Consider the following 27,661-nt stretch of genomic DNA (forward strand, 5'->3'; position numbering starts at 1 on the left):
AATAACAAATACTAATATGTCACTTAGCAAGACATGCTGAGGTGAAAACCTTTTGCCAGAAAGCTGCATTTCTCAGCTTTCATGCTAATTAAATATATTAATTATCTAGAGTTCTGCCTTTAAAATCTACAGGGACTTGTAGCTTGCCTCTTAATTTGAGATACTGCAGAATTTTCCCATGATGGTGCTCCTTCAACTCTCTTTTGCAAACTAACTCTCAGCCACAGAAATGCTCTACAGACAGACCATGATGCAGACACATGCACTTACATATGTATGGAGAGTTGAACACTAATTAAAGTACCATCTTATTTCCCTGAGTCCCAGAGTACCTCTGCTGCTGAAACTAAGAATTATGAGCACACAGGCAAAGATCTCCATTTGCAGTCAACACACTTTCTTCCAATCATTATTATTTAATGTTCGCTTTTGGAAGAAACAGTGTCAAAAAGATATAGCACGGGAGATCTAAAGCTGAGAAATTGAATTATTATGCCCTAGCTGTCTAGATTTCTGAATACGTATATCAAGCTAGTGTAACTCTTTAGTTAGTGAGAACAGTGGTGCTTGGTCATTGCCTACTCTTCCCTCCTAAAGAATTCTGGATTACCAGTTTCCTTCCATCAGGCAAGATTTTATCTCTCAGAGATGAAATGTGTCTCCAGCTGTTTGAAAGCAGCTCTGTGTAGCAGTGTCAGGTCCCTCAGATGACACAGATGGCTGGGCTTTTGATGGCCACCTGTCTAGGACAGGGCAAGGAACCCGCAGGCTCGGACATCCCTCTCTTAATCATACCCTGGGAGAAGGCCATGCAGAACCTCAGAGTCTTTCACCCCGCAAATGATGAGGATGTTTTATTTGATGGCACCAGCTAAGAACATTCTTAGCCATACAACCTATTTTAGCTATGGCTCAATTTATCATGTGTGAAGGATTGAGCTCTTTGTGGTGTGAGATGACGTCAAACGAGATGATGAGCGCCAGAAGCGTGACTCCTGCAAGAGGCTTAAGTACCTGCCTGTGCTTCTGTGATAACACATTACAATAATTTGACTCAAGAACATCCCCAGTTGTTTTCATAATCCTGTGCTGCATGCAAGATGTTTCTTATGTTTTTAAAAACTTATTCCTCAGTTCACCAAGATATAAATGCAAGAGTCTGTATTTGAATTGGCTGTCCAAGCAAATGGATACCCAGTCAAAACAACCATCAGAATGTAAAAAGCTATTCAGCTCATCCAAACATAGACATTTAGTCATCTGGCTGATTCTTTACACTCCAGTGACTGGATTGTCTAGACATCCATTGAATAAAAATTGGAATGTAAACACCTAATTCACAATAGAACCTAATCCAAGTGTCTTAATTTAAGAGTTGCTTCCCATCTCAATTTTCAGTTGAATAAGTAGCAAGAATAATCCTTATAGTAATGTCACTACTAGGAGTTACTGTAACAACTGTTTCTTTGCAGAGTCTTATTTAAAAACACCTTCACTTGTACGGTATTCTTGCCTAGTGGTCTTAACTAGAATGATACTACTACAGTCTGTGAACTTAAGCAATATTGCAGATCCTTCATTCCTTATCCAGATTCATCAAGAAGACTTGGAATAATTAGGTAATTGATTACAAGCAACATTTTGCTGCATCTCTTAGAATAGAGAGGCTTCTTAAAAAGGTGGCATACTGATTCAAATGGTTCTTGTCAAATCTCGACTATCCTAAAAAACAATCTGCAGGAATACACATATTTATTGCTGTGTGAGTTTCTTAGTAAGTTTTCCTTCTTAAAAAACATCCAGAGTTATTCTTAGAAGCAATTTATTATATTTCTTCTGAGGATAGGTGAGGCTGGAGACAGAAAATTGTCACGAAACTTGTGTTTGATGTGTTAGACTGGTTGGAGGGAGGTAATGCAGCATAAAGTCAGATATTAACCCCTCTACTCCATAGAATTAATCCATCTATTGGTGCTTTTCACAAGAAGGCCTGCCAGCTGCAACTGCCTGTTCAGGTAGTAACAGGTCAGGTTTTTTAATCATTTACCAAATATGATTTTCTTTTCACATACCTACCAGCCTGTATTACTGCAGCTCAATATTACGTATATTAAATCTATAAAACCACTTAGAAGGGGAACCATGAAAAGGAAGCCAAAGCTTACTTTTGTGTGGAACATATTCAGCCTCCTCTGTATCGTATCTCCCAATCATATGTATCAAAGGGTCGGAGATGGTCAATTTGAGGAATAAAGGCCCAACTACTTATACCCATGCTTTTCTTGTCACAGGCACAACCCAACAGCAAATGATGGTGGTGATGAGGGTTATGGGGTATCTTACATTCAAGCTAGTATTTGGGGTTTTGGATCAGGGAGAACAAGACAGCATTGTTTACAGATATATTGTTGTTTTCTGCTTGCTGGTCAGTAGCCCTTCTCCCTGATGCATTGTAGTGCTGAAACTCAGATTAGCAGAAAATGTGCTTGGTGGGATGCTTCACAACCACACTAAAGGGACGACTGCTGAGGCACTCAATGACAGCCTGAAACCGTTGAATCTTCCTTGGTCTGCATGTGAAGTCCACCATGTTATATACAAAATAAATATAAATATATATAAAATAAAGACATACTTTAATTACCAGCCACATTGTCTGTAATCTGTGTAGTCTGCATTGCACTTTCATGTGCATGAAGGAAACAGTTGATAAACAATGTTTTATTACTTTTTGTGTATAATGCTGTTCCAACAACTTCTGATGAACTTCTATATAGAGATGTCAACAGAGTTTTTAAGGCAAATTTTAGAGATATTATTCATTGTGAGCAGTGGCTGACTCAGGTATAGTCTCTTAAGCACGTGTGTTTGGTATTTATTTTCATTTTGAGTTTGAATGGTAAACTGAGCAAACTCTGGGAGATCTGATACATCCAAATGTATCTATTCCATATTTCAAGCAGTGGAAAATGATGGAAGAGCTGTACATATTTCAGTCATTGCAAAACACCAATTTCCACTCTAGCTTTTTACAACAGACAAAGCCAAATGTGCTTATCAGTAACAATATTCTCCTGATTTATCTTTAGGCAGAGGACAAACGTCATCAATTCTTTCTTTCATTTGCTCTCATACATGATTTTCTGCCTGTATAAATTAGGAGAGGGCCTGTGTCTTTTACTGGAAGAAGACCAACACTTGTGCAACGGCTGGCAGAGTACATGCCGAGCACATTTTTCCCTTTCTTCCCAGTCAAAAGCTCTCATATGGTATCTCTGAGGAAAGAAGTGTCCCCATTGGAATGTATATACTTTTCTGCTGGACCAGATAATTCTTTCCAAATGCCACTCTCTAGTAAGTGTCTAATGAGCTGTGCACTTCCCATGGTTATCAGAGATGTCACCTGTTCTTGCAAGCTGATTCACACATAAGGGTATGACGCTTATACGCACAGAATGTCTCAGAAAAGATTACAGTCCTTGGCAGTGAGGTTATCAACAAGTTATTGCTACATGGTGATTCTTCACATCTCCTCTGTGCACACTGGAGAAACATTTGACTGAAAAGATTTTTTGTTTTGAAATGTGGTGATGTTTTGCCATCACCACGGTGCTAACAGTTATTCAAGGTTCCTCCCGGAGATACCTAAAAGTCCAAGTGCTCTAGATGTGAGGCATGTCCAGTGTTAGCTCTAGAAAGTTGTTCTAACAAAGGAAGCAGCACATTTGCCATTGAGTCCTTCATGCAAGATAAAAACTAACTATTGAATTGCCTGCCAGTCATGTAGGCTGGGTAATGCTCACTTGGAAAAGAACATCTGCATCCACAAGAGGAATCCTGGGTACCATAGTCTGGGTTTTGTAATGTAAAAGCTCAGTTTATATGGCCACAGTGGTACTTTTCTGAGACATTATTCAATGAAACATAGAGGAGTCAAAGTGCAGGTTCACATTTTCCTTTGGTCAAATCTTTCTAGCTTTTATAGCATATAAGAATCTTCATCAATTTTTCTTGCAGCTGAAGAGTATGTACCTTTATGATAAAATCTTATTGGATCTTCAGGAAGAACAATATAATGAAATATTCTATATTTGCTATTTTTTATTTTAATCTAGTACCTATGCAAATTCAGATGCCAAACCTAGCCAAAAATAATTGCTATCTGCCAATATGTGCCCAGAAAAGTGGAAGTCTCAGTATTGAATTCCTGTTCTTAAAAAGGCCATTTTCTTCAACCTGTGATAACAATATCTATTACAGCTATTTCTCTAAACCATACTTGACAAATACAGCGTTCCCAAGACCACTGGCCGAACAGACAAATGTAGATATCATTACTGCCACCTATTGTTACAAGTAGAGAACTGAACATATTTTCATATTTTTTCAAATGGAAATATAATTGGAAAATAACAACCTTGTTCCAGCTGAAATATTTGTAAGTAAGCATGCTTTAGTTGCATCTTTACTAGCTTTATCTTCAGATCTATTAAAAATTGGTTATTACAAGTGCTAAGAAAATTCAAGATTCATGGATGCCTGGTAAAAAGTATCACTAAACCAAAAAGGAATGACAGGTGCCATAACACTCAACAGCAGAGTAACTTATTTCCATACATAATACAACTCCAAACGTGGAGCCAAGCCCCCATGCTCTCTTTAGAGGTGTGCAGGGAGAGGTAGGGTCCTTAGAGTCCTTCACTAGTGAGAGCTTTTTCACTTATCCTGTGATAATTACTACAGTAATTATACCTTGCATTTGAACCAGAAAACTGTCTTGTTGCCACACAGGCTGCCACACAGAAGGAAAAAGCCCCAAAGTGTGATAATGGACTGGGTGATAGGATTCTGATTAGTGTCATATGATTGCATGCTAATAAATAATTAGTTGGAAGTAGTTATGGATTTTTTTTTCTGCATTAACGTCCCAGGAGTGGGAATTGCAGAGAAAACAAAAGATTTCAAACAACACAGAAGAATTTAAATAGGAAAACCAAATAAAATATCAGTTTATTTTTGTAAAGGCAACTGAATTTTTAGGTACTTCAGGTTCACAAGTAATATGACACAGATTGTATAATAACAAAATTACATGTTTCTGTTTGGTGATAAATATTTTATTTGGGACTAAATGTATAGAATCTTGGAAAAGACATTTCAGTTTTATGGAATGGTTTTTAAACCCTGAAATCTTTACTGATTTCTTTTTTACATAGAATTCTGTCTGATTCTATCAATTTTTAATTAAAATATCATACAAGAATTTAAACACAGTGATAAAAAGAGACCATTTTTCAACTTGTAAAGTTGAATGTTTGTTAGTCTGAGTCTTTCTTCAGGGAAAGAAAGAGTTAATCTTTTAAAAACATCTAATATCTATCTATCCATATCCATATTCATATCTATATGTATATTATTTTTTTTAATATATATATTTTCCTGGATGGAAATAGGACTAAGTAAGTTCCACTGGATGGAATTTAGACCAATTAATATTTTAGGCTTTTTGATATTTCAAACTAGAACAGGGCACTGTAAATGATGCCCTTTGACATTGCAAGTCCTCTGCATAACAGGCTCCAGAAGGTGCATACGGAAATGGCAGAGTTGATTGAATGAACTATTGTACCTTTGGCTTCTCAAAAGATAAATTCATGCATGCACATCCTGGTGCTAAATAACAGTTTATTTTGCTTTCAGGCAGAATTACTGAAACTCAGCTGTAGCGAAGTTTACTCCTTTCTCAAGGGAGAAATAGCTAAAAAAGGTGGATTCTTCTTTATAAATAGCTTGGCTTAGCAAAAGCCACGTAACACCAAATAACCTGCCTCTGCAACTTGTCTCTGGCTGTCAGTGAATAAGCGTAAGTCTAAATAGGTAAAGTTCAGGACTTTGAGATTTCAGCATCTCAGTTGCTTGTTTCTGCATTTCATTTCCACACATATAACCAGTAGCTTTTATTAACAGAAATTGTTTCTTCCTTCCTGCTTTGTTCAGACACCATGATCTGGGAAAGTCCATTTCTGAAATTAAGTATTTTGGTGGTTTTGGTGTCAGAATGGCAGGTGCCTTGTGGAAGCATATCCAGATTCATACAAACAAACAGCTACAAGATATATATATGTATATTTCCAGATCTCTCATAATCTAATACCACATATTCTCAGCTAATTTCCAATTATACTGAAGACTTTAAATTTCAAAATTACAATGATTCACAGAGTCATGTCATGCCATGGTGTTCATTAGAGCAAGAACAGAAGACTCTGAAGGTCATTTTATAAAGACAGTACACAGCAGCAATTACTAGTGAGAACTAAGTGAGGGGTACATGAACTAGCAATCAGAGGTCTGGAGCATTTTATTGCCATCCATCTGATAGGAAGTCACAGCAAATAACTCTCAGGTTCTTTCTGTCATTTTGTTTTAATACCATTTAATGTTTCTTGAGACTAGGAAGGATGTTGGTCAGAAGCAAAAAGCTAAAAAGATAAATGAGTGATAAGGTGTCGATGACAGAAAGAAAGGACACAGCAGACTTCATTAAGACTACTTCTTGAACAAGCACTCTGTGTAGAAACTCTGCTTAGTTTGGCTCCTGGGGATACATCATTTCTATGCTACCCTTGTAGAAGCAGAGTCGTGGACTAAATTCCTCTCTTGTCTATACAGTGGCCCATAAATATTCAGTTTTCCTTCACCCAAAGCTTCAATAAATTTGCCATAATCACTATATATACACTCACTGTCTTTATTAACTACATACCTTATACATGTGTATTATTTATGAATCTAAATATCAAATCAGAAGGAAGTGAGGTTCTTATCTGTGAAAAATAAGAAATTGTTCACTTTTCTTTCTGTAATCAGGAGAAGCCCCTTTATAATATATTGATATGGTTCACTTCACATCTCTGATACAATGATAAGTCTCATGTGGACTTGAATATTCCATAGCTGAAACTTATATTTCCCAACTCATTGCAATTTTTATGGCTGTTAAGAACTGTTCTACAGCTAATACTAATCTTAATGAAAATTGTCCAGGATTGCTCATGTCATATTAGTTTATCATGATGTGGCAGGTATATGTTTGTGATTTAATGTGAAACATTAGTGTGACTAACTGAAACTTAAAAAATAAAATAAAATGAAAAAATAACAGGCTCTGTTCAGGTATAGTCTGTAGCATATAAAAGGGTTATAAGCAAATAAATGAGAATAATTTAATATTTGAGAGAATCAGGAACTCGGTAAACTGAGGTTATTGTAATTATCCCTGCATGACTTGAGGTTGCTATTCAGAAGTTGTTGTTTCTTTACTATGTTTCTTAATGATAGCAGCTGCCCTCTAGAATTTAACACATAGCTAATGGTGCAGACTACAAGTCTTTGTCTAGCATTCCCTATATCCAAGAGTACAACTAATGCTCACTTTCAGGCATTATTACTGGGACTGTCTTGACACAGTGCAGACCAGTAGGATTGGAAAAGGGGATAGTGAATGTCATTGTAGGTTAAAAAACAGTTAATGTGATTTTCTGTGATCATAACACAATGTTCTTATTCTTAGTGGGAAAAAAAAAAAAAAGTAATTTCAAATACCTATTTCTGCATAAAGAGAAAATATTAATATAAGAAATGAGCTGCATAATTAAGAAAATAGAAAGACTTACCTAAACATTTAGGTTCAGTTTTTCAAGGTTCAGCCTATACAGCATACAGTTAGATTGTTAGCACTAAAAAGAAAAGAGCACAAGAACAATTGTTAGGGATGAAGCAACATCTCCTGAATCCATTGTAATCCTTCCACTGATTTCAAGGGCCTTTGTCTGGATCTTGCTTCTTTTGTATCCTTATAAGAATGCAAAATCCTTTTAATTTAATTATTCTGTTGTATGTTTTGACATGATCTCTGAGAAAAAAATCTTAACATTCTGCAAGGGCATAGGCTGCCTTAACTGTAAGTCTGTGAACTCTGGTGATATACGTATAAATTTGGGCCCACCTCATACAGGCTAAAATGAGCATCTCTTGTGACCCATGGTGTTTTGTTGTCAGTAGGCTGCAGGCATCCTCAGCGCTCCTGGAGGAGGTTTGTAAGTGGGTAAGGTAGTTTACAGGAAGCTACTCAGCTGCTGCTGCCAACCTGCATAATAGAGAAAACCCTCTTTGCTCCCTGCAGAACTCACCTATAGATATAGGAGCACAGAGAAATTTAAGGTTGGAAGGGACCTCAAGGGGTTTCTAGATCAACTTCCTGCTCAAAGCTTGATGAGGTATGAGATCAGACCAGGCTTCCCAGGGCTTTATGTAGCCATGTCAGTCAGGGACAGCACAACCCTTGTGGGCAGCCTGTTTCACTGTTCAGCTACCCTCAGAGTAATATTTTTTCTTTATATCCAGTCTGAACCTCTTTTGTTTTATATTATACCTCTTCTTTGTATGTTAGTCTCTGTCTTTTGAATAAGAGTGAATATGTTTTCTGTCTATCCAAATGAAAGCAGCTAAGAGTGTCTTTTTTAAAAAATCTAAGACTTCATTTTGTGAGTTTGTACACAACTGAGCTTTCTTTGTAAGTTATCTTAGATTGTCTGAGTTGGAATCTCAACATTCCACATTCAGAGAAAACCAATCACCATTAAAAATTGAAAATACTTCTAATGAGTCATGCTGGTAAAACTGCTATCAACCAAAATGCTCATAGATGCTACTGTGGGAATTTAGAAGATCAAGAGAATGGAAATATGATAATACATTAAATCATGTTCTGAGACAGCAAGGCAAAGAATGAAATCCACCAGATATAAAGTTGAAAGAATGTACTTTACATTTTACTGATACAAATAAAGGGTTAAAGGTTATTACACATATAAATTCAGACCTATCCAGAACTGTTATAGCTGAAATAACTCATCTGATAATATTAAAAAGTAGCTTGGACTGGCAAAGAGCAGCTGTCCATTTGTTGGGAACAAAAGAATACATGAAATCTTTTGATGAAATAAAGAGAAAACATAGGCAGAAGAAGGAAATCATAATTTTTTTAATGGCAGGAATTTAGTCTGTATTGACTGTATGTTTGCTGCAAATACAAAAGCAGAATAAAACAGATGGGCAATGTTAGTTTTTCAATTCTCACAGGTTTAAGAACAAGCATAGACCTTGCATTTAGAATTATTATTGATGTGTTTCAAAAAGGTGAGGGGAAGCCAGCATCTGTATTTGCTGTAGAAGTGCTTTCCTAAATCAATTAGATTAATCTTAGCTGGAGGAGCTCTAGCTGGTATTTCTGTTACTCACATCAATGGCTAAATCTTTTTTTAAGCTTCCTAAGAATTTTTATGCAATTATGTCTTGTAGTAATCCACTTGAGTTTAATTCTCAGTTGTATAAATAAAACCCTGTTTGTTTAGTTCACTTCATTTTTATGAAATATGAACCTTGCTTTCATGTTCCAAAAGCAAATAGAAAAGCTCTATTGACCATTTAGATACTATTTATTATTTGATATACCTGTCACATAACATCTTACAGATCTCTTCTGTTAACTAAACAACTCAGTCTATTTGTTGTTTAATCTCTGCATTTTTTTTGTTTGTTTGATATTTTTGTTTTGCCTTCCCCACACCTTTTCTTTTTTTTGGCTGTTTTCTTTCAAATGACATGAAATCAGGTAACCTGAAAGACCTACCATTGTTTTAAATTACAACAAAATATTTTTTTTTAATATTTCCTTCAGGAAACTGTTGATTTCACCAACCACAAGCTTTTCATTTCTAGATCAGTGTTTGAAGTCTAGGTAAAATTAATAGAAAACAGAAGCGACATCCTGTTTGCAAGTTTTTAGCAGTACATCTAAAACGTTTTGGAGATTACTCTGGATTTCAAACTTTAGAGCACATACCATCACCACATGCTTTGCAGTCTTCACAGAATCATCACATAATGTCTTGGTTCGGAAGGGACCTTAAAGGCCATCTAATTCCAACCCCCCTGCCATGGGCAGGGATGTCACCCACCAGACCAGGTTGCCCAGGGCCTCATCCAACCTGGCCTTGAACATCTCCAGGGATGGGGCATCCATAGCTTCTCTGGGCAACCTGTTCCAGGTTCCTGTCCTTGCCATCCTCTGAGTGAAGAATTTCCACATAACATCTAATCTAAATCTACACTCTTTTAGTTTAAGATCATTCCCCCTTTTCCTATCACTGTCTGCCCAAGCAAAAAGTTGCACTCTGTCTTTTTTATAAGCCCCCTTTAAGTACTGAAAGGCTGCAATGAGGTCTCCCCGGAGCCTTCCTTTCTGCAGGCTGAACATCCCCAGCTCTCTCAGCCTTTCTCCATAGGACAGGTGCTCCAGCCCTCTGATCATCTTTGTGGCCCTCCTCTGGACCTGCTGTAACAGCTCCAAATTCTTCCTGTGCTGAGGGCCCCAGACCTGGCTGTAGCACTCCAAGTGGGGCCTCACAAGGGCAGAGCAGAAGGGGAAAATCCCCTCCCTTCACCTGCAGGCCACTCTGCTGTTGTAGCCCAGGATGCAGTTGGCCTTCTGGGCTGCTGGCTCATGTTCAGCTTTTCATCCACCAGAACCCACAAATCCCTCTCAGTGAGTACTTCTCCCAGTCTCATATCTGTGATTGCCCTGACACGAGTGCAGCACCTTGCACTCGGACTTGTTGAAATTTATTAGGTTCACGTGGGCCTAATTTTCTAGTTTGCCCAGGTCCCTTTGGGTGACATCCCTTCCTTTTGTTGTATCAGCTGCATAACTCAGCTTGGTGTCATCTGCCAACTTGCTGAGGGTGCACTCGATCCCATTGTCTATGTCACTGATAAGGCTCTTAAACTGTACTGGTACCAAGATAGAACCCTGAGGAACACCACTCACCACCGGGCTCCACCTGGACATAGAGTCATTGATCTCTAGTGTGGCCATTCAGCCAATTCCTTACCCACCAAATAGTCCACCCTTCAAATGCATCTCTCTCCAGTTTAGAGAAAGGATGTCACGTGGGACTGTTTCAAAGACATTATAGAAGTCCAGGTAGATGAAATCAGTCATTCTTCCCTTGTCAGCTGATGCAGTCTCTCTAACATAGAAGGCCACCAGATTGACCAGGCATGATTTGTCCTTGGTGAAGCTGTGGTAGCTGTCGTGGATCACCTCCTTGTCTTGCATGTGCCTTGATACTGCTTCCAGTAGGATCTGTTCCATGATCTTGCCAGGCACAGAGCTGAGGCTGACCGGTTGCCAGTCCCCATGGGTCCTCCTTTCTAACCTTTTTAAAAATGGGAGTGATGTTTCCCTTTTTCCAGTCACCAGGGACTTCACCTGACTGCCAGGACTTTTCAAATATGATGGAGAGAGGCGTGACTACTCCATCAGCCAATTCATTCAGGACACAAAGATGCATGTCATCAGGCCCCTTGGACTTGGATTTGTTCATTTTCATCAGGTGGTCTCGAACCTGCTCTTTGCTTACAGTGGGAGGGACTTCGCTTCCCCAGTCCTCATCTACAGATTCAGGGAAATGAGAGACACGGGAAGCCTGATTGGCAGTGAAGACAGAGGCAAAGAAGTTGTTGAGTACCTCCATGTCTCCATGTCTGTTGTTAGCATTCTCCCTTCTCGCTTATCAGAGGGGTACACTCTCCTTGACCTTTATTTGCTGACCAATGTACATATAGAATTTCTTGTTATTCTTTGCATCCCTTGCCATGTTCAGTTCCATCTGTGCCTTGGCTTTCCTGATTGCATCCCTACACATCTGGATGGCAAATGATGCATGTAAACATAAATATTATTTTACACCTATAATGAGCTGCAGATTATTTGAATTTTAAACTGCTTTCATTCTGGAGATAGGCTATTTATTGCTATTATTTTCTTCATGAGTATTCAAGCCCCAGGACAAATTTTAACATGTGGGAGCTCTGACTAGCTTCCAACTGCACTGGACTATACCAAAGACTCACTGAATACACATATATAGTCCCTTTCCAAGTCCCTTTTATATCTTTCATGAACCTCCTTGCAGCTAAATGGAGGAGGGAAAAGAACAATGGGCAATTAGATACATTATGTTTCATAGACTCACAAACTAATTCAGGTTGGAAGGAACGCCCAGAGGCCTCTAGTCCACAATTCCGCTCACTACAGGGTCAGTTGTATCTGACCTGGTTGTTTGGCTTTTATCTAGTCAGGTCTTGAAAACCTCAAAGGATGGAGACTGTACAACCTTTTCATTTCTGAGTTTAGAAAATCACTTCTACCCCACCTAGTAATACCAGAAAGGAACATGGATAGAAGCAGTGATTTAAACTGAAAATACTTGAATACTTGAATACTTAGTCCTTTATAATCATTGTGAGCCTTTCAAGTGAGCTCAGGGGACTCTGATTGGCATATGCAGTGAATATGAGTTGAGCAACACTCATGGATTTTCTGCATGTAGAGGGAATGTCTTAAAGCAGTGAATGTCCCCTCAGTCTAGACATTATAGAAGATACAAATAGATTATTAATCATTCTTTATTACTTAGAAAGTATATAGAGCACCTTAATGTGCTTTCAGGCAGCTTTATTTGACATTTCTAGCTGGGCAATTGAAGAAAGCTATAAAATGTTTCACAGGCAGTAGCAACAAGTGGAATGATTTTTTTTTTTCAAATATTTTTCTCATCTGTCTTCAACTGTGAGGTTTTGGGTCAGCTGTTATATTAGTTATACTTGGTCCTGTCACTGAGTGAAGACTTTGAAGGCCTCTTTAATTCCATTTCTATGAGTGTATGACTTTTCCATGTATAAAAAAAAAGAGCTGGAGTAGCAACAGTACAGACTGGGAAAGTTGTGGTTATGAAATCAGTGTCAACGACAGCTATCAGTGAAAGGTTTGAAGGCAGCCCAGGGCTCTTCTGAATCTTTAACGTAAGTTAATTTTCTATTTGCAAAAGTCATTAGGTTTCTCTTGTGAGCTAGTTCATGATACTTGGATTATGAAACAAGTCTTTCAATTCATCCTCTCAGCTGGGGATATGCATAGCAGGAAAACCCTGAAGTTAAAGCACTGGATTTCACATACTGCTTGTGCATGTTTGAACATGCTTGCTAACATGGGAAATGTTCTGAAAATTTGATGCGTAGTCAAAACAGAATTTCACTTATTTAACATTTTTGAATTTAAACTGCTTAACTAAAGATTCTTTTATCTTTTAAATCCACCTTTGTATATAAACAGTGTTTTCACTATTTAAATGAATTTAACCAAAGTATTTATTTAAAGGAAATATCTGTCTTCTGGATAAAACTGCAGGCTCTCCATTCTGAATATATCCAGCAACTATAATTGCAATGCTCCTAGACCTGCCAAGTCTTCACACTGAGTCTGTTGAATCCTCCCCACTGGCCACTGAAAGGTCTCAAAAGTGCTAAGTCGTGGCTGTGGGCTTGTTCCCGTACAGTGTGTGGAGATTTCAACAAGCTGCTTCTGGAGCTCTGATCTTCTAGCGCTGTGCAGAAAACTGGTGATAAGCACATCACAGACTGCTATTGGAAGGCACACAGGAACACTCTTCACTGTTAATCTGTGCTTTGCTTTCTCACTTGTCATGCGAATCTATGCATCTCCAGGCATGTGATCCGAAAACAGCAGTATCTTACATTCGGGGGGGAAAAAATACTTAGGAAACTTGTTCTCCTTCTGGCTTAAGTTAGCCCATGACATTTGCTTGCTGTAAAAGCAGTTTAAAATAGGTTGAGATCTGAGACATGGTTATGAGTCTATCAAAGTTGCCTCAGAGACGGATGAGTCTATCAAGTTGCCACTGCAAGGTGATACACCCTGCTGTACATGCCCCCAGCTGCAGTCCTGCCTCGGAGCAAAATGAGCAAAACCAGTAGTGGAAAAGATCCTTTAGGCAGGAAAGGCTCTATGGTCTGTGTGCATTTGTACCAAGTATAAGCTACTGCCTGAGTTAGTCACAGAAAGACAAGCACTGATCTAATTTTACTGCTCAACTTTCTGAATGTTGCAGATACAACTGCACGTAGAATATATTTGGTGTTATATGCAGTCGTCAAGCGGATTTGTCAATGTCTTTTCTGGTGGCAATAAAAATATATAGTCTATGTTATGGTGCAAAACCATAGCACATATTCATATTGTTCAAACTCTTCTTAAAAAAACATTGAAAAATCATGGGCTTGTAATGACCAATCCCTGGGAACGGCATTGCTATAGACATGACAGTAGCTCTTAAAGCTGAATTTCTCCTTTTCCTCAGTTTTATTCTCAATGAAGTACTAGTGATTTTACCATTCCAATTCTATTTGTTTGTTTGTTTGTTTGTTTCTTTAAGTTGGGGAAAACAGTTTGAAGTGACGTTGTACATATCACTGATATTATTAAGCCACAGAGAGATCCTAATGTACCTGGCTATGACTTCATTATTTTTACCCATGTGAGAAGTGCAGAGTCCATTTTATTCCATTTATGGGAACACGGGACAAAACTTGTTAGTGAAGTCTAAGTATATATATGTACATATTTCAGTCAGGAGAGGTTTTACTGAAAAATGTTTAAATTGGAATAATCAAGTCATCTCTTGGCTAAAATAAGATACACAGTTAGAAAGAAGTCTTTGGAATTCATTTGCAGGCTCATTTGTTGGATTATTTTGACAGTTTGCAGTGCCTCTCTTTTGAGATCAGTGGAGAAATTAGCTAAAGGGGCTAAATGTTTTGCTCAAGGTGGACCAATGCATCTCCCCTTCTGGCAGTGCCACAGCAAGAACACTGCTCCAAAATCACATTAGGTGCAAGGTGCAGTGAGAAGGCAATGCCATGTACGAGCTCCACAACACACTCACCAAGCCACAGGGTGAGCCAAATGAGGGAGCATACCAGGCTGGCAAAAGGAAGAGATGAGTTTCCCCAGAATTTCTCCATGGCAAGAGGAATTCTGGCCCAAGAAAGAGGGTGTGAATTCCCAGCAGTGGTGGGGAAAAGCTGTCTCCATCCCTTTTGAGAGCAGCCTGAATGTAGGTCAACTTAAAATGATCCTGAAGGAGATGATCTCAAAGGCAATGCATTTTCCTTGTGCCAAGAATTGCGGAGTTAAGCTGATGTTTTGGACATCATGATCTCCACCCTTTCTTAGACCCACTCCTTCCCCCAGATGCTACCTGCCATTATAGACAACTAAGGGGGGATTCAAGGGCTAAAAGGGGATCTGCTAGACCTACCCAGGCAGTATAAGATAGCTAGCTGGACTCTACAATATGTGAGTGATCATGTCCATGAGCATGGCAGATTAGTGGGGTCTGGCAGAAAGGTTAGACCACTGATGTTTCCAATTAAGTGATTTCTTGGGTCTGTCAAACACAGAGTCCCTGAGGCAATCAGGCACCTCCAAGATGCAAATCTTCCATTTCATTGTTCTGACTGCTATAAAGAATAAGGTATATAATCTTGAAAACCAAATCCATGTCAATGCTAACCATATGAAAACAAAACCACATGAAATGGAAACCTAGAAAGCCTCTTTAGTATGCATGTTTTTTCAGGCCAGTAAAAAGATGTAGATAAAAATCATTTGCCTTTTTGCATGACATGGTTTTCATTGGTTTTATAATAATTTAAATGACTTGGCCCACATAACCAGATGGGAAAACCTTTAAAATTGCAGATCTTCTTTTGGTATGAAATATAATGTATTCATTTCCTTATTTTACAGGGATATCAAACCTGACAACATACTACTGGATGAGCACGGTAAGTGAATTTTGACTGTTTTCTCTCAGATATCTCTAATTCGTGAGCTCTCTGTAACATGGTGGCTCATGCTTTGTGAAAGCCTGAGATGATGGATTCCAATCTAAATCTGGATGTTCTCTGCATGTCCCTCTGTCCACCTTGGGCCTTTTGTAATATCCCTTCCTATTGAAAACAAACAAAAAAAATGCTGATCTGACACTTGAAAGACCTGAACATGAAGGAATTTAATATGACTGGACATCACAAGGGACATCTGTCAAAACAAAGTTAGTATTTTAATAACACGATTAAAGTAAGTCACTGCAATCACTGTTCAGGGACCTTCCAGTAGAACAGTACCAAACATTTATTTTCTCTTCTTCTGAACTCCTGAAGGGCTAGAAAATTTCAAGTAACAAGTTGTTTCTCATGTAGGTATCTGAAATTATTTTCCTGAATTTAAATATGGAATTTGGAAATGTGCGTCTAAAGTCTGTAAAATTTTTAAGGTTCCATATATTGTTTTGGCACAAATGATGCCAAAAAATGACTAGGCAACATAATCAGCTTTGAAGTTTAAACACTAATTCCATGATCTCAAGCTAAAAATGTGGGGTATGAGTACGTGGTATGAAATACTATTTTTTTTCAATGTAAACCTTACACATATAGGCAATATATGAAGCATTTTTCTAAAATGTCATGCATCTTTTTGCAACTATTCATAACAAGGACATGAGAAAATAAAAATAAAGAAAATATTAACCTTGTATCAGTTAGAAAAGAAATACAAGGGGAAGAAAATATGGAAAAAAGATATGTGTTTTTGCTGCTGTGGGAAAGCCTTGTTTTGCTTTGTACACCTCAGAAATTGATTAAGAACAGTTAATCTCTGAGAAAATACAGACTTGAAATGATGCCAAAGTTACCATTATTTTTCAAAATCTATTGCAGAGCTGCTGGGTATACAAGTTAAAATTGATTAAAGAGGTAACATTGCAAACAGCTGGAGTTTGTCCCTGGGAATATTGAAGCCAATAAAGCTAAATCATATTTGAGTTTTAAACCATCTAGGACTTTGGGTATTCAGTGTTTCAGACTCGTAAGCGTTAATGTTCCCTAGACACAAATATCAGCAAATAAGCATGAAATATAAATCTCTTGTCTTTAAGTCCTGGGTGAATTAAAGATGTCAAAGGCAACGTGAAACGACTGAGAGTGTTAAATCTCTGATTGACAGACTTTGAAGTACTGTTACCCTTATCTCTCCTTGCCCCTTATCAAGGTCAATTACAGCATAAAATCAGCCTCTTGGAAGAGTTTTCCTATGGGAGCTCAAGTATTGTAGAGAAGAAGCAACACCAGAGTCAGTAATATGCTGCAAAATCATTTTTTTGGTGACTATAAAATGATCAGCAAAGTTATCTATAGAGAGTTTGGAAATTTGGGGATGGATAGCCCCTTTTTTTGCATACTGCTGCTCCCTCATAGCACACGTGCAGACAAGTGATGAAATAACCATGCTTCTCCTGGCTTGCAGATAGGCCTTGGTTGGCACCATTAATCAGTTCACAGATCCTTGGCTCACAAACAAGTTACGTGACTGGGAAATGTAGTTCTCCCAACCTAGGTAAGAGTTCATGCACTCACTATATGATGTGACACCAATAGGACAGGCATCCGTACCATGCTAGTCATCTTAGGCTTCTTTTATAGACAACAGAATGATGTAGGCACACTTAAATCTGATCTAAATCTGATTAAACATGATTTTGGATGTCTGCACTAAACACTAGCATCTATTTCTTTTCAGTGAATAATACTTAGGAAGTTTTGTGTGGATAGCTCATAGATTCGCATTTAGCCAGATGAATCCTATCCTTGAAGTCCAAAAAAGCTTCAATTAAGCTGCAACATATCACAATAACGTATTTTTTTAAGGAACCATCAGCTTTCACTTAACAGAAAAATGTGCTCAATATATGCACTGTAAATATGGTAGGCTGTATAAGAAGCATAACACATTCACGTAATACAAGTCTAACCAGGTGCACAGGAACTTTATTTTAGCCTGTGGCCTCCAGGATGGTATAAGAGTTTCCTATATGCTTCACTGTACTCTTCATTCTTTCTTACAGTTTAAAAAACAATGGTGTTTACCCAAAAGTGTTATGGAATTGGATACGCACAAAATTTAGGACTGAGAGTTTGTATCAGTAAATTAAATTTATTTGACCTCACTGAAGAAACCTGTTTTGGCTGAAGTCCTTTCACGTTGCCTTACATCTTCAAGCCATTACAGAATCACAGAATCACATTACGCTGACTGACTTTCATAGCTTACACTAAGATCATAGATATTTCTGGTTGTTAAAACCAGTTGCTCTACAGTTTATCTGTATCGCTTAGGAAACCTACCTCAGGAATACGAAAGTAGTAAAACCAGGAGATTTTTCTCAATCCATAAAAATGGTTAATCTAAACTTCAAAGCAAAAAGCATGAAATATATGCATCTTGTTCAAAATCATTATATCAGACCAAGCCTGAATTTTCCCATATACTTTTCAGCAAAGCCACATCTCAACATTGCTGAGCAGACGTTCTGTTGCATCGACGGATATAAATGTTTGATGATCACAAGACACGTAATGCTATATGAGAACTAGGAAAACAGATGTTTAAAATAATGTTTCAGCCCCTACCAGAAGATGACCTCCTGCAGAGATTTACTCCCTCATAGAAGAGTCTTCCTTGAGTAGAGAGATTAGGAATGTTTTCAGTGTGCTGGAGCAGGAGCAGTGTGGTGTTTCATTTCAATTCTCTCTCTAAACCAGAATTAGACAAGGAAACAAATGCTGCCCATAAAGCTCTTCTGTTTTATTTGCCTATCTCCTATCTCAGAAAGCTCTCTTATAACTAACACTAATCTCTGAATTTAGTAGTAGTGCTCTGTTCTGCTAACATGCATCTGAAACAGTTATTCCGTGGTAGCTGAAGGGACTAGCTTGTGGTTCAGGAGAGCTATTATTACTGTGTTGTACACAGAAAAGCGTTACAGAATTCTCATAATAACAGTATTCTGCTTCCCCCACTACTCCTTTCACTCTAATGGTTTAGATCAATATGTCTGAAATGACAGTGTTTAGAAATGAGCGCTGGCAAATCTCATCCATGTTGTATTTTTCTTGAATTGTCAAAGAAATTAAAGATGCCTTAAAATCTCTTAAGGATCTATTAGCTATTATGTTATCTGAAGAGACATGGAATGGCTAAAACACAGGCAAAGAAGATATGGCAACCAGATTAGCACATTGTCTTTTTTTTCCAGAGATGATTACTTGCTATTTCTATAGCTACTTGGTAGCACCATTGATATTAACATTTCTGGTCATCCTGCAGAAATCATAAAGCTCTGCTCTAGGCATCCAGGTTTCACATTGTGCAGGGTGACCACACCATTGTTATGCTCTACTTACAGAAAATTTGCAAAGGTTTTATGTCCTCTTGGGCAAGCATTTCAAGGCATTATTTCACACAAACCTGTAAGGTCCCTGCATGGCTTACCAAGGAAGAATTCCCTGTAGGATCAGACACAGGATCTCAGCCAGCATTCTGTCACAGACAGTGCCAAAAGGAGATACTCATCACAGGGAGTGCCCTTTGCCACTTTTAGTCATCAAATGATTCAGCACTCCTTATTATCCACATTTTTAATAGTTTTTTTGTCTTTGTATAATCCTGTTAGAATCTGGATGGGCTTTTGTTAATGCATTCATCTACTTCCTATTTGAAGTTGCTGCTATTATTGCTCCAACCGCATGGAGAAACAAGTTCTAGAAGTTCACCATCCTTCATGAAAGAAAAGTTTTCTTTTATCTGTTTTGAAATGTTCCTTTCTAAAAACTGTCCCCTGCTTCTAAAATTGCAGAATTTGATTAATAATAGCTTACATTTACCTTATGCTCCATCTTCATGATATTAAAAAAAAATGCAACCTCTTTTTATAGATTGGATTTTTGCATCTCTAGTGATAATTTTACTCAGTAATCATTTCTCATATGAGGGAGTAAGGCAGACTCAAGTTGGCATTTTTATGTGCCTTTTTATATATGATTATATTATTTTATGATCATCAAAGTTTTCCTTAAAACTCTATTTCCTTGGTTATACGAGAATCTCAGCTCTCATTTGAAAATTAACAGCAAGGTTGAAAAATACAGCCAACAAGCAATCTTGGCCTTAAAACCAGAAATAGGATGAAAAACAAAACAAAACAAACAAACAAACAAACAAACAAAAAAAAACACTACACATAAATTCAATACTTTGAGCCCTGACTGCTAACTTCTGAACAGCATAACTGACAACATTGACTCTGCATAAAGATGTCTGGGAGTCATAAAGTCTCCACTGAAGATGTACCTGGTGTGTCTGTAGTAGGGCTTATCCCCATAGTATCCACAGACAATATTCAGGGACTTTATATCATTTAACCCTCTGATGTTGATTAATAGTGTGTTCTGAGCATAACTCTTTAACCTGAAGCTATCTGCACTTTGAAAATGTATTAGAAAGTTTTGCATGCCTACACAAGCCATTAAGCAGCCTACCCCTTTGAAACACACAGCCTTTCTGAACCCACCTATAGCAGGAACATCAGGTTTCTAACAGTCTCCCTGATGATAAGTGGCAGGCTGCCAAGTCATGCCAAGTTCACCAGGATACAAGCTGATGCTCTTGTACATGGTACAGATGAACCCAAAAAGATGTTTTTTAAATAGTTCATAGGGTTTGACCCTCTAAAGGCATACTGGATCTGAATTTGCTCCAAAACATTTCTATGCTGATACTTGCCATCAGCTCTGATGCATATTGAGCTGGCAGTATTAACTCTAGTCTGATATTTTTTTCTCTCTGCCCTCACATTCACCCCTTCAATTTCTTACCCTGGGAAATTCAATAAGGTTTGAAATCATGTACTTTTTTCTCTGCTAAATGTTAGTCAGCCAGCCTCAGCCACTTTCAGGACTTGTTTTAGTTGTAATTATGATTTTTTCTCATTTAATAAAAATTTAATAATAGTCAAAAATGAGTAGTTGTTTGCCTCAGATATTGGGATTTGGAGAAGTGAGGTATATATGCCATTCGGCGCTTCTGAGATGCATGTATAAAGCTTCACAAAGTCACACACTGCTGTAGGTATTAACTTACAAATTCTCCCTCTGGATGAATGCAATTCTTAAAACAACTGCCATCGATATATATTGTGCTTAGAATGTATGTGTTGATATACATGAAATCTTATACAAGCCACTCTGCAGAGAACCAGAAGAATGTGGTCTTTTGTCTTCTTATTACCAGCCTCTTATTACCAAAAGGGGTCATGCAGTCAGGGAGATTAAGCAATGAGCTCTTCCCCTGTGATATCTGAATTTAGTTAGTATTGCTGAACCTGCTGTGTGCTCCTGGACTTTATAGCCCTTAACAGCTAAACCCAAGTGGTACTGACGTACTGCCCAGTTCAGTACCTGACACCTGAGGAGAGAGTGAGGGTACTGGGCTTGGGTTTGGTTGTCGCTTATTGTTCAAGATAATATCCAGAAATGGAGATCAAGTACAAAGACGTGAAGCTCAGATGGGAAAATGTTCCCATGAACTGAAATCTTGGAAACAGTGTGAAGTAGCCAGTATTGTAGCATATTTACTGCAGCAATAGCTATCTTTCTTTTTCCTACATGCAACAGTCAAAGTAAAAATGTCTTAGAGGCTGATTAGAAAGACTCCTATAAAAAACCGGGGTCTTCTTGTCACCTGATATATTTACACCAGGAACAATAATAATAATAATAATTAATAATAATAATAATATATTATTATTATGTATTTATTATTTATTATTATAAAATGTAATATAATGTATTATAATGATGTATTTATTATTATTATTATTATTATTATTATTATTATTATTATTATTATTATTATTATTATTATTTTAAATACAAGTCCCTGGGCTCAAAGAAGTTGAAACTACTGAAAGTTGTGTGCAGACAGGCAGTACTCTGCTTCACCATCCCTCCAGCCCTCCTCCACTGCCAAAACTGCAGCAGGGTTGCACTGTGGGGGGGGAATGTTCCCCATCATCCCCTACTCTGGCTCCATCCCAGGATTTGTTCCCCATCAGCCCCTGCTCCAGCTTCATCCCAGACATAGCTTCTCTCCCTCCTCCAGCTCCCACCAAGTGCTGTTTGCTGTCCCCATGGCAGCACAGCCACCTACCTGCCCTCAGGACACCTTGCTTGTACTCCACAGTAAATTAGCAGCCCTCTGAGCCACTGAGGCAAAGGCTGTCTGCAGGCAGCCCGTGGGCCGTGGAAGAAAAAAGGTAGATTTTTTTTTCCAGCGGCCACTTCCGCAGTGGTATAGATGTGGTTTTGCTGTGTGGTTCCATAAGCACAGGAGCAGAGCATTGCTGCTGTATCAGCAGCAGGATGAAGAGGAGCTCTGTAGGACCTACCCCTTACCCTGCAGAAGGCATTTTTTACAAAAAACATCAACCGGCATATATAACACTTCACATGTGTGCTATTTTGGTTTTGTTAAATGAAAACAAATCTAATAAAAAGGATAGAAAACAATGCACTGCAGGAGAAGCAATTTTCATTGCAAATCAACTGTTTGGATCAGTCTGAACGGATATTATGTGATAGGTGTTTTGCAACAGGCTATCATGCTGGCACTCTAATAGGGAGAATCATTTACAATGGTGTCATTTAAATGACAGAACTTCATATTTATCTGTCAAAAGAAAAAAAAAAAGAGAGAGAGAGAGAAAAAAGAAAGTATTAGACTGCTGGGATCCTTATAGCTTTTCATTGTATGATGCACATGGAATTACTTAAAACATTGCTACCATGAGGTGGCTGTGTGTGGTTCAATTATCTTTTTCAAGAAGCTTTCTGCCATGGTATTTTACTGCAGGAATAATCTGCAGACATGTTCCTCACCAGCCATGAACTGCAGCCACCAGGAAGGAGAAACGTCTTTTTGAAACCTGAGGGCAGGCCAGGCTGTGCACGCTAATTTTTGTTATGGGAACCCAAATCCCTCCACCCTTTATGAATAGATTGCTTAAATTTGCCCACAGTTTTTGCCTGCCTTCTGTGAATGTATTCTGGGAAGGGTGTCTTAGAAGGAAAGTGTCAACAAAATGTAAGAAGTTTTTGAGAAAACTGCAAAAAGCATGCAAACCACTTCATCAGTAATTTCTACTGTGTCTCCCATTTGAAGAAATTGGTTTAAGTTTGCCAGTGAGATGTGCCTTCTTATTTTTTAGTTTCAAAACCAGCTTAGACCTGGACAAATAAGGGGACCCTGAATTTCAGTTCACACATGGGTGACTGCAGGCTTCTTAGAGGCTGGCTGACATTTCCTGCAGACTTCGAGGAGGACCTAGGTTAGACTGTCAGAGCAGCATAATCGTCTGTTAAGATTGCTGTTCCTCAGTCAGGCACTGGGGAAATGCTCAGTGTCAGGACCAAAAGCAAGTCATTTGTTACACTCTTTTCATCTTTGGCAGCAAATATGATAACAACCTCCTTCACTTAATAACCGCATCATGCCCAAAGCCTGCTCCATGCTGTGGACTGAACGAGGTTGAGATCCTGATCAGAAAAAAAAAAACAAAAACAAACAAAAAAAACCACAGAGGAACCTGTCATTCAAGACTCTAGCTAAAGACGAGATGTCTTAATCCTGATCTGAGTTGATCTGAGTGCATGGTTAAGCTGAGGAAGGGAGCACCTTTCTCTGTACTCCGCCTTCCACAATGGCATTGCCAATGAATGTCTGCATCTCTCCACAGAATGAAATTAGCCCTTAGAAGATGCAAAATCTACCAGCAGACTTATCAGGCTAAAAGTCTGCAGATACATTTTCAGGCTGGATTTGCATTTATTTACCTGCTTAGGGCAAGTCAGGATTAGCAACTATTGCCTCACTGTGGTGGAGTAATTTAACCTACACTTGTCATAAACTACCCTAGGGAAAAAATAATGATGGCAGGTTGGGGCTATCCAACCTGATTAGCTGAGTTTAAATCAGCTGTCTTGCTGGTCAGGCAGCAAGTCCACGGGCTGCCTTGTGTCACATATCTTTCATCTAGTAATCTGCTGTCAAATGAGGGATCATTTGGGACCTGCTGTTGTTGCACACATGCTCTTCTGCTACCATGAATCTAATTTTGTAGTTATTGTACTATAAAAATACCCTTTTTCTTCTCAGCTCCCTTTTTGCCCTGAGGAGACTGTGAAAAGCTGGGCTGATTGTAACCCAAAGTGGATGTGATGGCAGACAGGTGTCACGAGTACATGAGATTGTGAGGGATAGCTCTAGTTAGAGATAAGGTGAGGGAGATTTCACACACCATTACAGCAAATTCAGTGCTGCTCCTGCACATTACTGCTCTGAAAAGACAGTTACTGTCCTTGCTGTTCACAGCAGGAGGAGGTTCAGGGGTGACCAACACATAAGGTTCAGCATGCAAGCAAATAATGGGAAAAACACAAGAAAAGAAGCATGACATCATTTTGTTGTCATTACAATTTTTCTAGCTATGAACGATGTTTAATAGTAATTCGTTTAATTTGACAATTTATTTTATTTCTATTGTCTCTTAAACACTGAATAAAGCAAGGAATGTTTGTACGATATGCTATTTTGACTTCTGTTTTTATTGCATGTAATTGCAGGACATGTTCATATCACTGACTTCAACATTGCAACCATAGTGAAAGGCTCAGAAAAGGCTTCTTCTATGGCTGGCACAAAACCTTATATGGGTAAGTTTTCAAGACAATTTAAAAGATAAAAGAAATTTCATGTGTTAATGTGGACTAATGGTATTTTAAAAGGGTTTAAACATGTAAAACCACATAATAAATAATAAATATGATTTATTTATTTATTTTTATAACATCTGTGTATTGACAATGGAAAATATCAGAGAGGAAGGAATTGGACAGGACTGAGTCTCTACAGTGCTTTTAGTCAGGTTCTGCTTGGTTTTGTGAAGCAAATTCAGGAGAGGCTCAGCTGTTATTTTGTGCAAACCCCCACAGCTGGAGACAAGAATACATGATTATGTTTGTACTGCTCTGGCTATGATCTAGCAGAGAACATGTCATGTCAGTTAAAAAGAATCTAGGCACATCTTTAATTGCATTGCTTTGTTGAATTCCTCAAAAAATTTTCTGCTTAATTACAGTCCTAGGTAACTACCCACTTAAGTGTTTGACCTGTGGTGTTAAGGGGCATTTTATACATTTTAATAGCGTATTTTAAATGCATAGATTGAAGGCTGGGAGAGTAAAATGCAGTTCATCTGTCGCTGTGTCTAAAAGTTAAGCATCTTGGATAAGTTAATGATTCAAACTTCCCCTGGAGCTGAAGGACAGAAGGCATCTCCTAAAGATCATTTGTCCCACCAAATTGTCCACTAGCTTCCATGACTAAGAATAGGAGTGATTTATCCTACCTGTGACTTCCTACACATCTGCTGTCTTAATTTTCTTTATACAGAATTGCTGTAACATGAGGAGATGGCTAGCTAGAAACTAAACATATTTTGGTTCTATAAAACAGATACGTGTGTCTACAAGAGACTTTCTCTAACAGGCATGCTCAGAGCACATGTAAAAACCACGCAATGGCAAAATATCAGAAAATTACCGTATTCTGAAAATGTCATTCAGGGAAATGAAGGTCACTGTGCTACCTCGCTTCTGCATAATAACATAGAGTAAAAGTGTTTGCCCAAGAAATCGGAATTAATCCATTATGCATTTTCACAGCAAAAAATACACTGTGTAAACCTGCAAGTAGATGAAGCAGGCAGTCATCTTCAGGACACCTCCGTACCAGCTGTGAATGTGTTGGAGCAGTCCCAGGCACTGGAGCAGACTTGTATTTTTCAGAAATAGTTCTCCTGTTTGGGGGATTAATAGGATACAACAGCATACATTTGACCAGAATGGGCCACTTTCCCCTGTGCCCGGAGTGCTGACCTGACGCTGGGCAGCTTACTTCTACAAATGTACTCAAAACATGCCAAGAAATATTTTATGTAGTCCTGACTCAAGCATTTAAGTGATGCAGAGGAACAAGACTTCAGACAAATTTTCTGTGTTTTGCACTGGTTAGCTCTAGCTGAGTGTCTGGTGTCCTTTACTTGGAAGAGATGGCCAACATGGCATGGGCATCATATATAGAATGTGAGGAGACCAGATCTGGGTCCTGTGCTTCCTCTTGTGGCCAGTACCTGAGTGTTTGATGCTGCACCACAGGTTCCCTACTGCATGTGGTGAAATGAGAGGGGGAGAGATGCTGCAACCTCACTTACATGAACGGCTTTAATTTTAAAGAATTCACTTGAGTGGTTTTGCCAGTATGTGATGGTTTTATTCATGGAAAAGAAACAAAAAAATAAACATTCAGAAAACAAGCAATTTTTCTCTGTAAGTAATTTGACCTTACCCCCAACATGTACGGACAAATAGCCATACAATTTACATGTTCAACTGATTACACTCACTGAAATGCCTTTACACGCACAATGAGAGGAATATTAAAAAATTCCAAAATTTTAAGGATTGTAGTTTTGCATTTCTATGAAAAGTTTGTCTCAGGGTTCACGCATTCTGCTTAAATAGCTACCTACAATCTTCTAGTAGATATAGTCATTAGATGTGCAAATTCTTATTACATAGATTATTCAAAAATACTCTTGAAGAACAGACATTTTGCAGGAGCTCAGATTCAGAAGAGACATTTTCCACATTTAAATGTGATGATGACAGCAGGCATAACAATAGAGTCTTTTCTGAGATTTAATTTGGTAGTCGATTAAATGACTGTTTTGATGGCCTTACATTTTTAATCTTGAAGCGGTTGCACAGTTTTACATTAGAAAGCATAATTATTATGAAAGCAGAAGAAATCTGAGTACTTGCTTAGGGGTCAGTTAGCATTTTAGCATCTGTCTGTCACTGTCTGAATGTGTGTAATGAAGGGATCGTCTGGCTGCTAATGATCAGAGGCAGATTAGTTAAAGCAGCTGTACAAAAATGTGAGTATTCTTCAAAGATTCTGCTGAGAGTTAACAGGAAACTTAACATTTTTTGGAGCATCTTTCAGCCCATCTTTATTCATAGGCGAATACCACCTTTTTGTTCATTACTGACCTTTGTTTGCAGACTTTTCTCATGAGAGAAAAAGAAAAAGCTAATTTTTAACAACAGAAAGCATAAAATTTTTTAACAAGTGCTAAGCAAAGTAATTTGTTATTTTAGAGATAAAATTACAAGAAATGACTCCATCCTTTTTGAATTCCAAGTCTCTAACCCCACCCTAAGGAGGAGGAGTAACCTGTTCTTTTTTGAGTTGACATTTGCGAAGAGATGGTACAAGGAAGGGAAATGTTGGGATTCATCTTAAGACAAGTGTCTATTCAATGCAGAAACTCGCAAACCCCATCCATCCTGCCTAAATTCCACTTACATCCCTCTCCATGGTATTGCCCATTTGCTAGAAAATTCAGGAGTTCTTGTACCCAGTAGGAAATGCTAGTCTCTGGCATAGCTATGTCCTTACAAACTTGTTTTGTAATCACCTCCCCAGCTTAGCATTGTGACAAATAGTTTCTCTGACCTAAGTCTGAAGTGCCACAATAGCTGAGCCAGGGTTGCCACTATCTTCTCCTCTCATTCATTCTCCTTCTTCACCTGTGTTCCTCGCTGCCTCATCCTCTTCCTTCTTGACGGAGTCTGTCAGAAACCTTCACTGAGCCAATGCAACTCATTATGGCAGAATGCTATCTCCTTTTTCCTAGCAGCAGCTGTGGTGGGT

General features: G+C 38.3%; 1 protein-coding gene across 7 annotated transcripts in view; it reads left to right on the forward strand.

Annotated features, from left to right (window-relative positions):
• STK32B (serine/threonine kinase 32B) overlaps positions 1-27,661 on the forward strand; it is a 175,434-nt gene that overhangs the window by 104,598 nt on the left and 43,175 nt on the right. For all 7 annotated transcript variants that reach the window (XM_080590340.1, XM_080590336.1, XM_080590334.1 and 4 more), the window contains exons 5-6: positions 15,737-15,774; positions 24,508-24,597. In XM_080590340.1, the coding sequence (XP_080446466.1) occupies positions 15,737-15,774; positions 24,508-24,597 (128 nt within the window). The remainder of the gene's footprint in view (positions 1-15,736; positions 15,775-24,507; positions 24,598-27,661) is intronic.

The sequence above is a fragment of the Anser brachyrhynchus genome (genome assembly GCF_964034855.1).
Source record: "Anser brachyrhynchus genome assembly, chromosome: 4".
NCBI classification, from domain to species: domain Eukaryota; kingdom Metazoa; phylum Chordata; class Aves; order Anseriformes; family Anatidae; genus Anser; species Anser brachyrhynchus.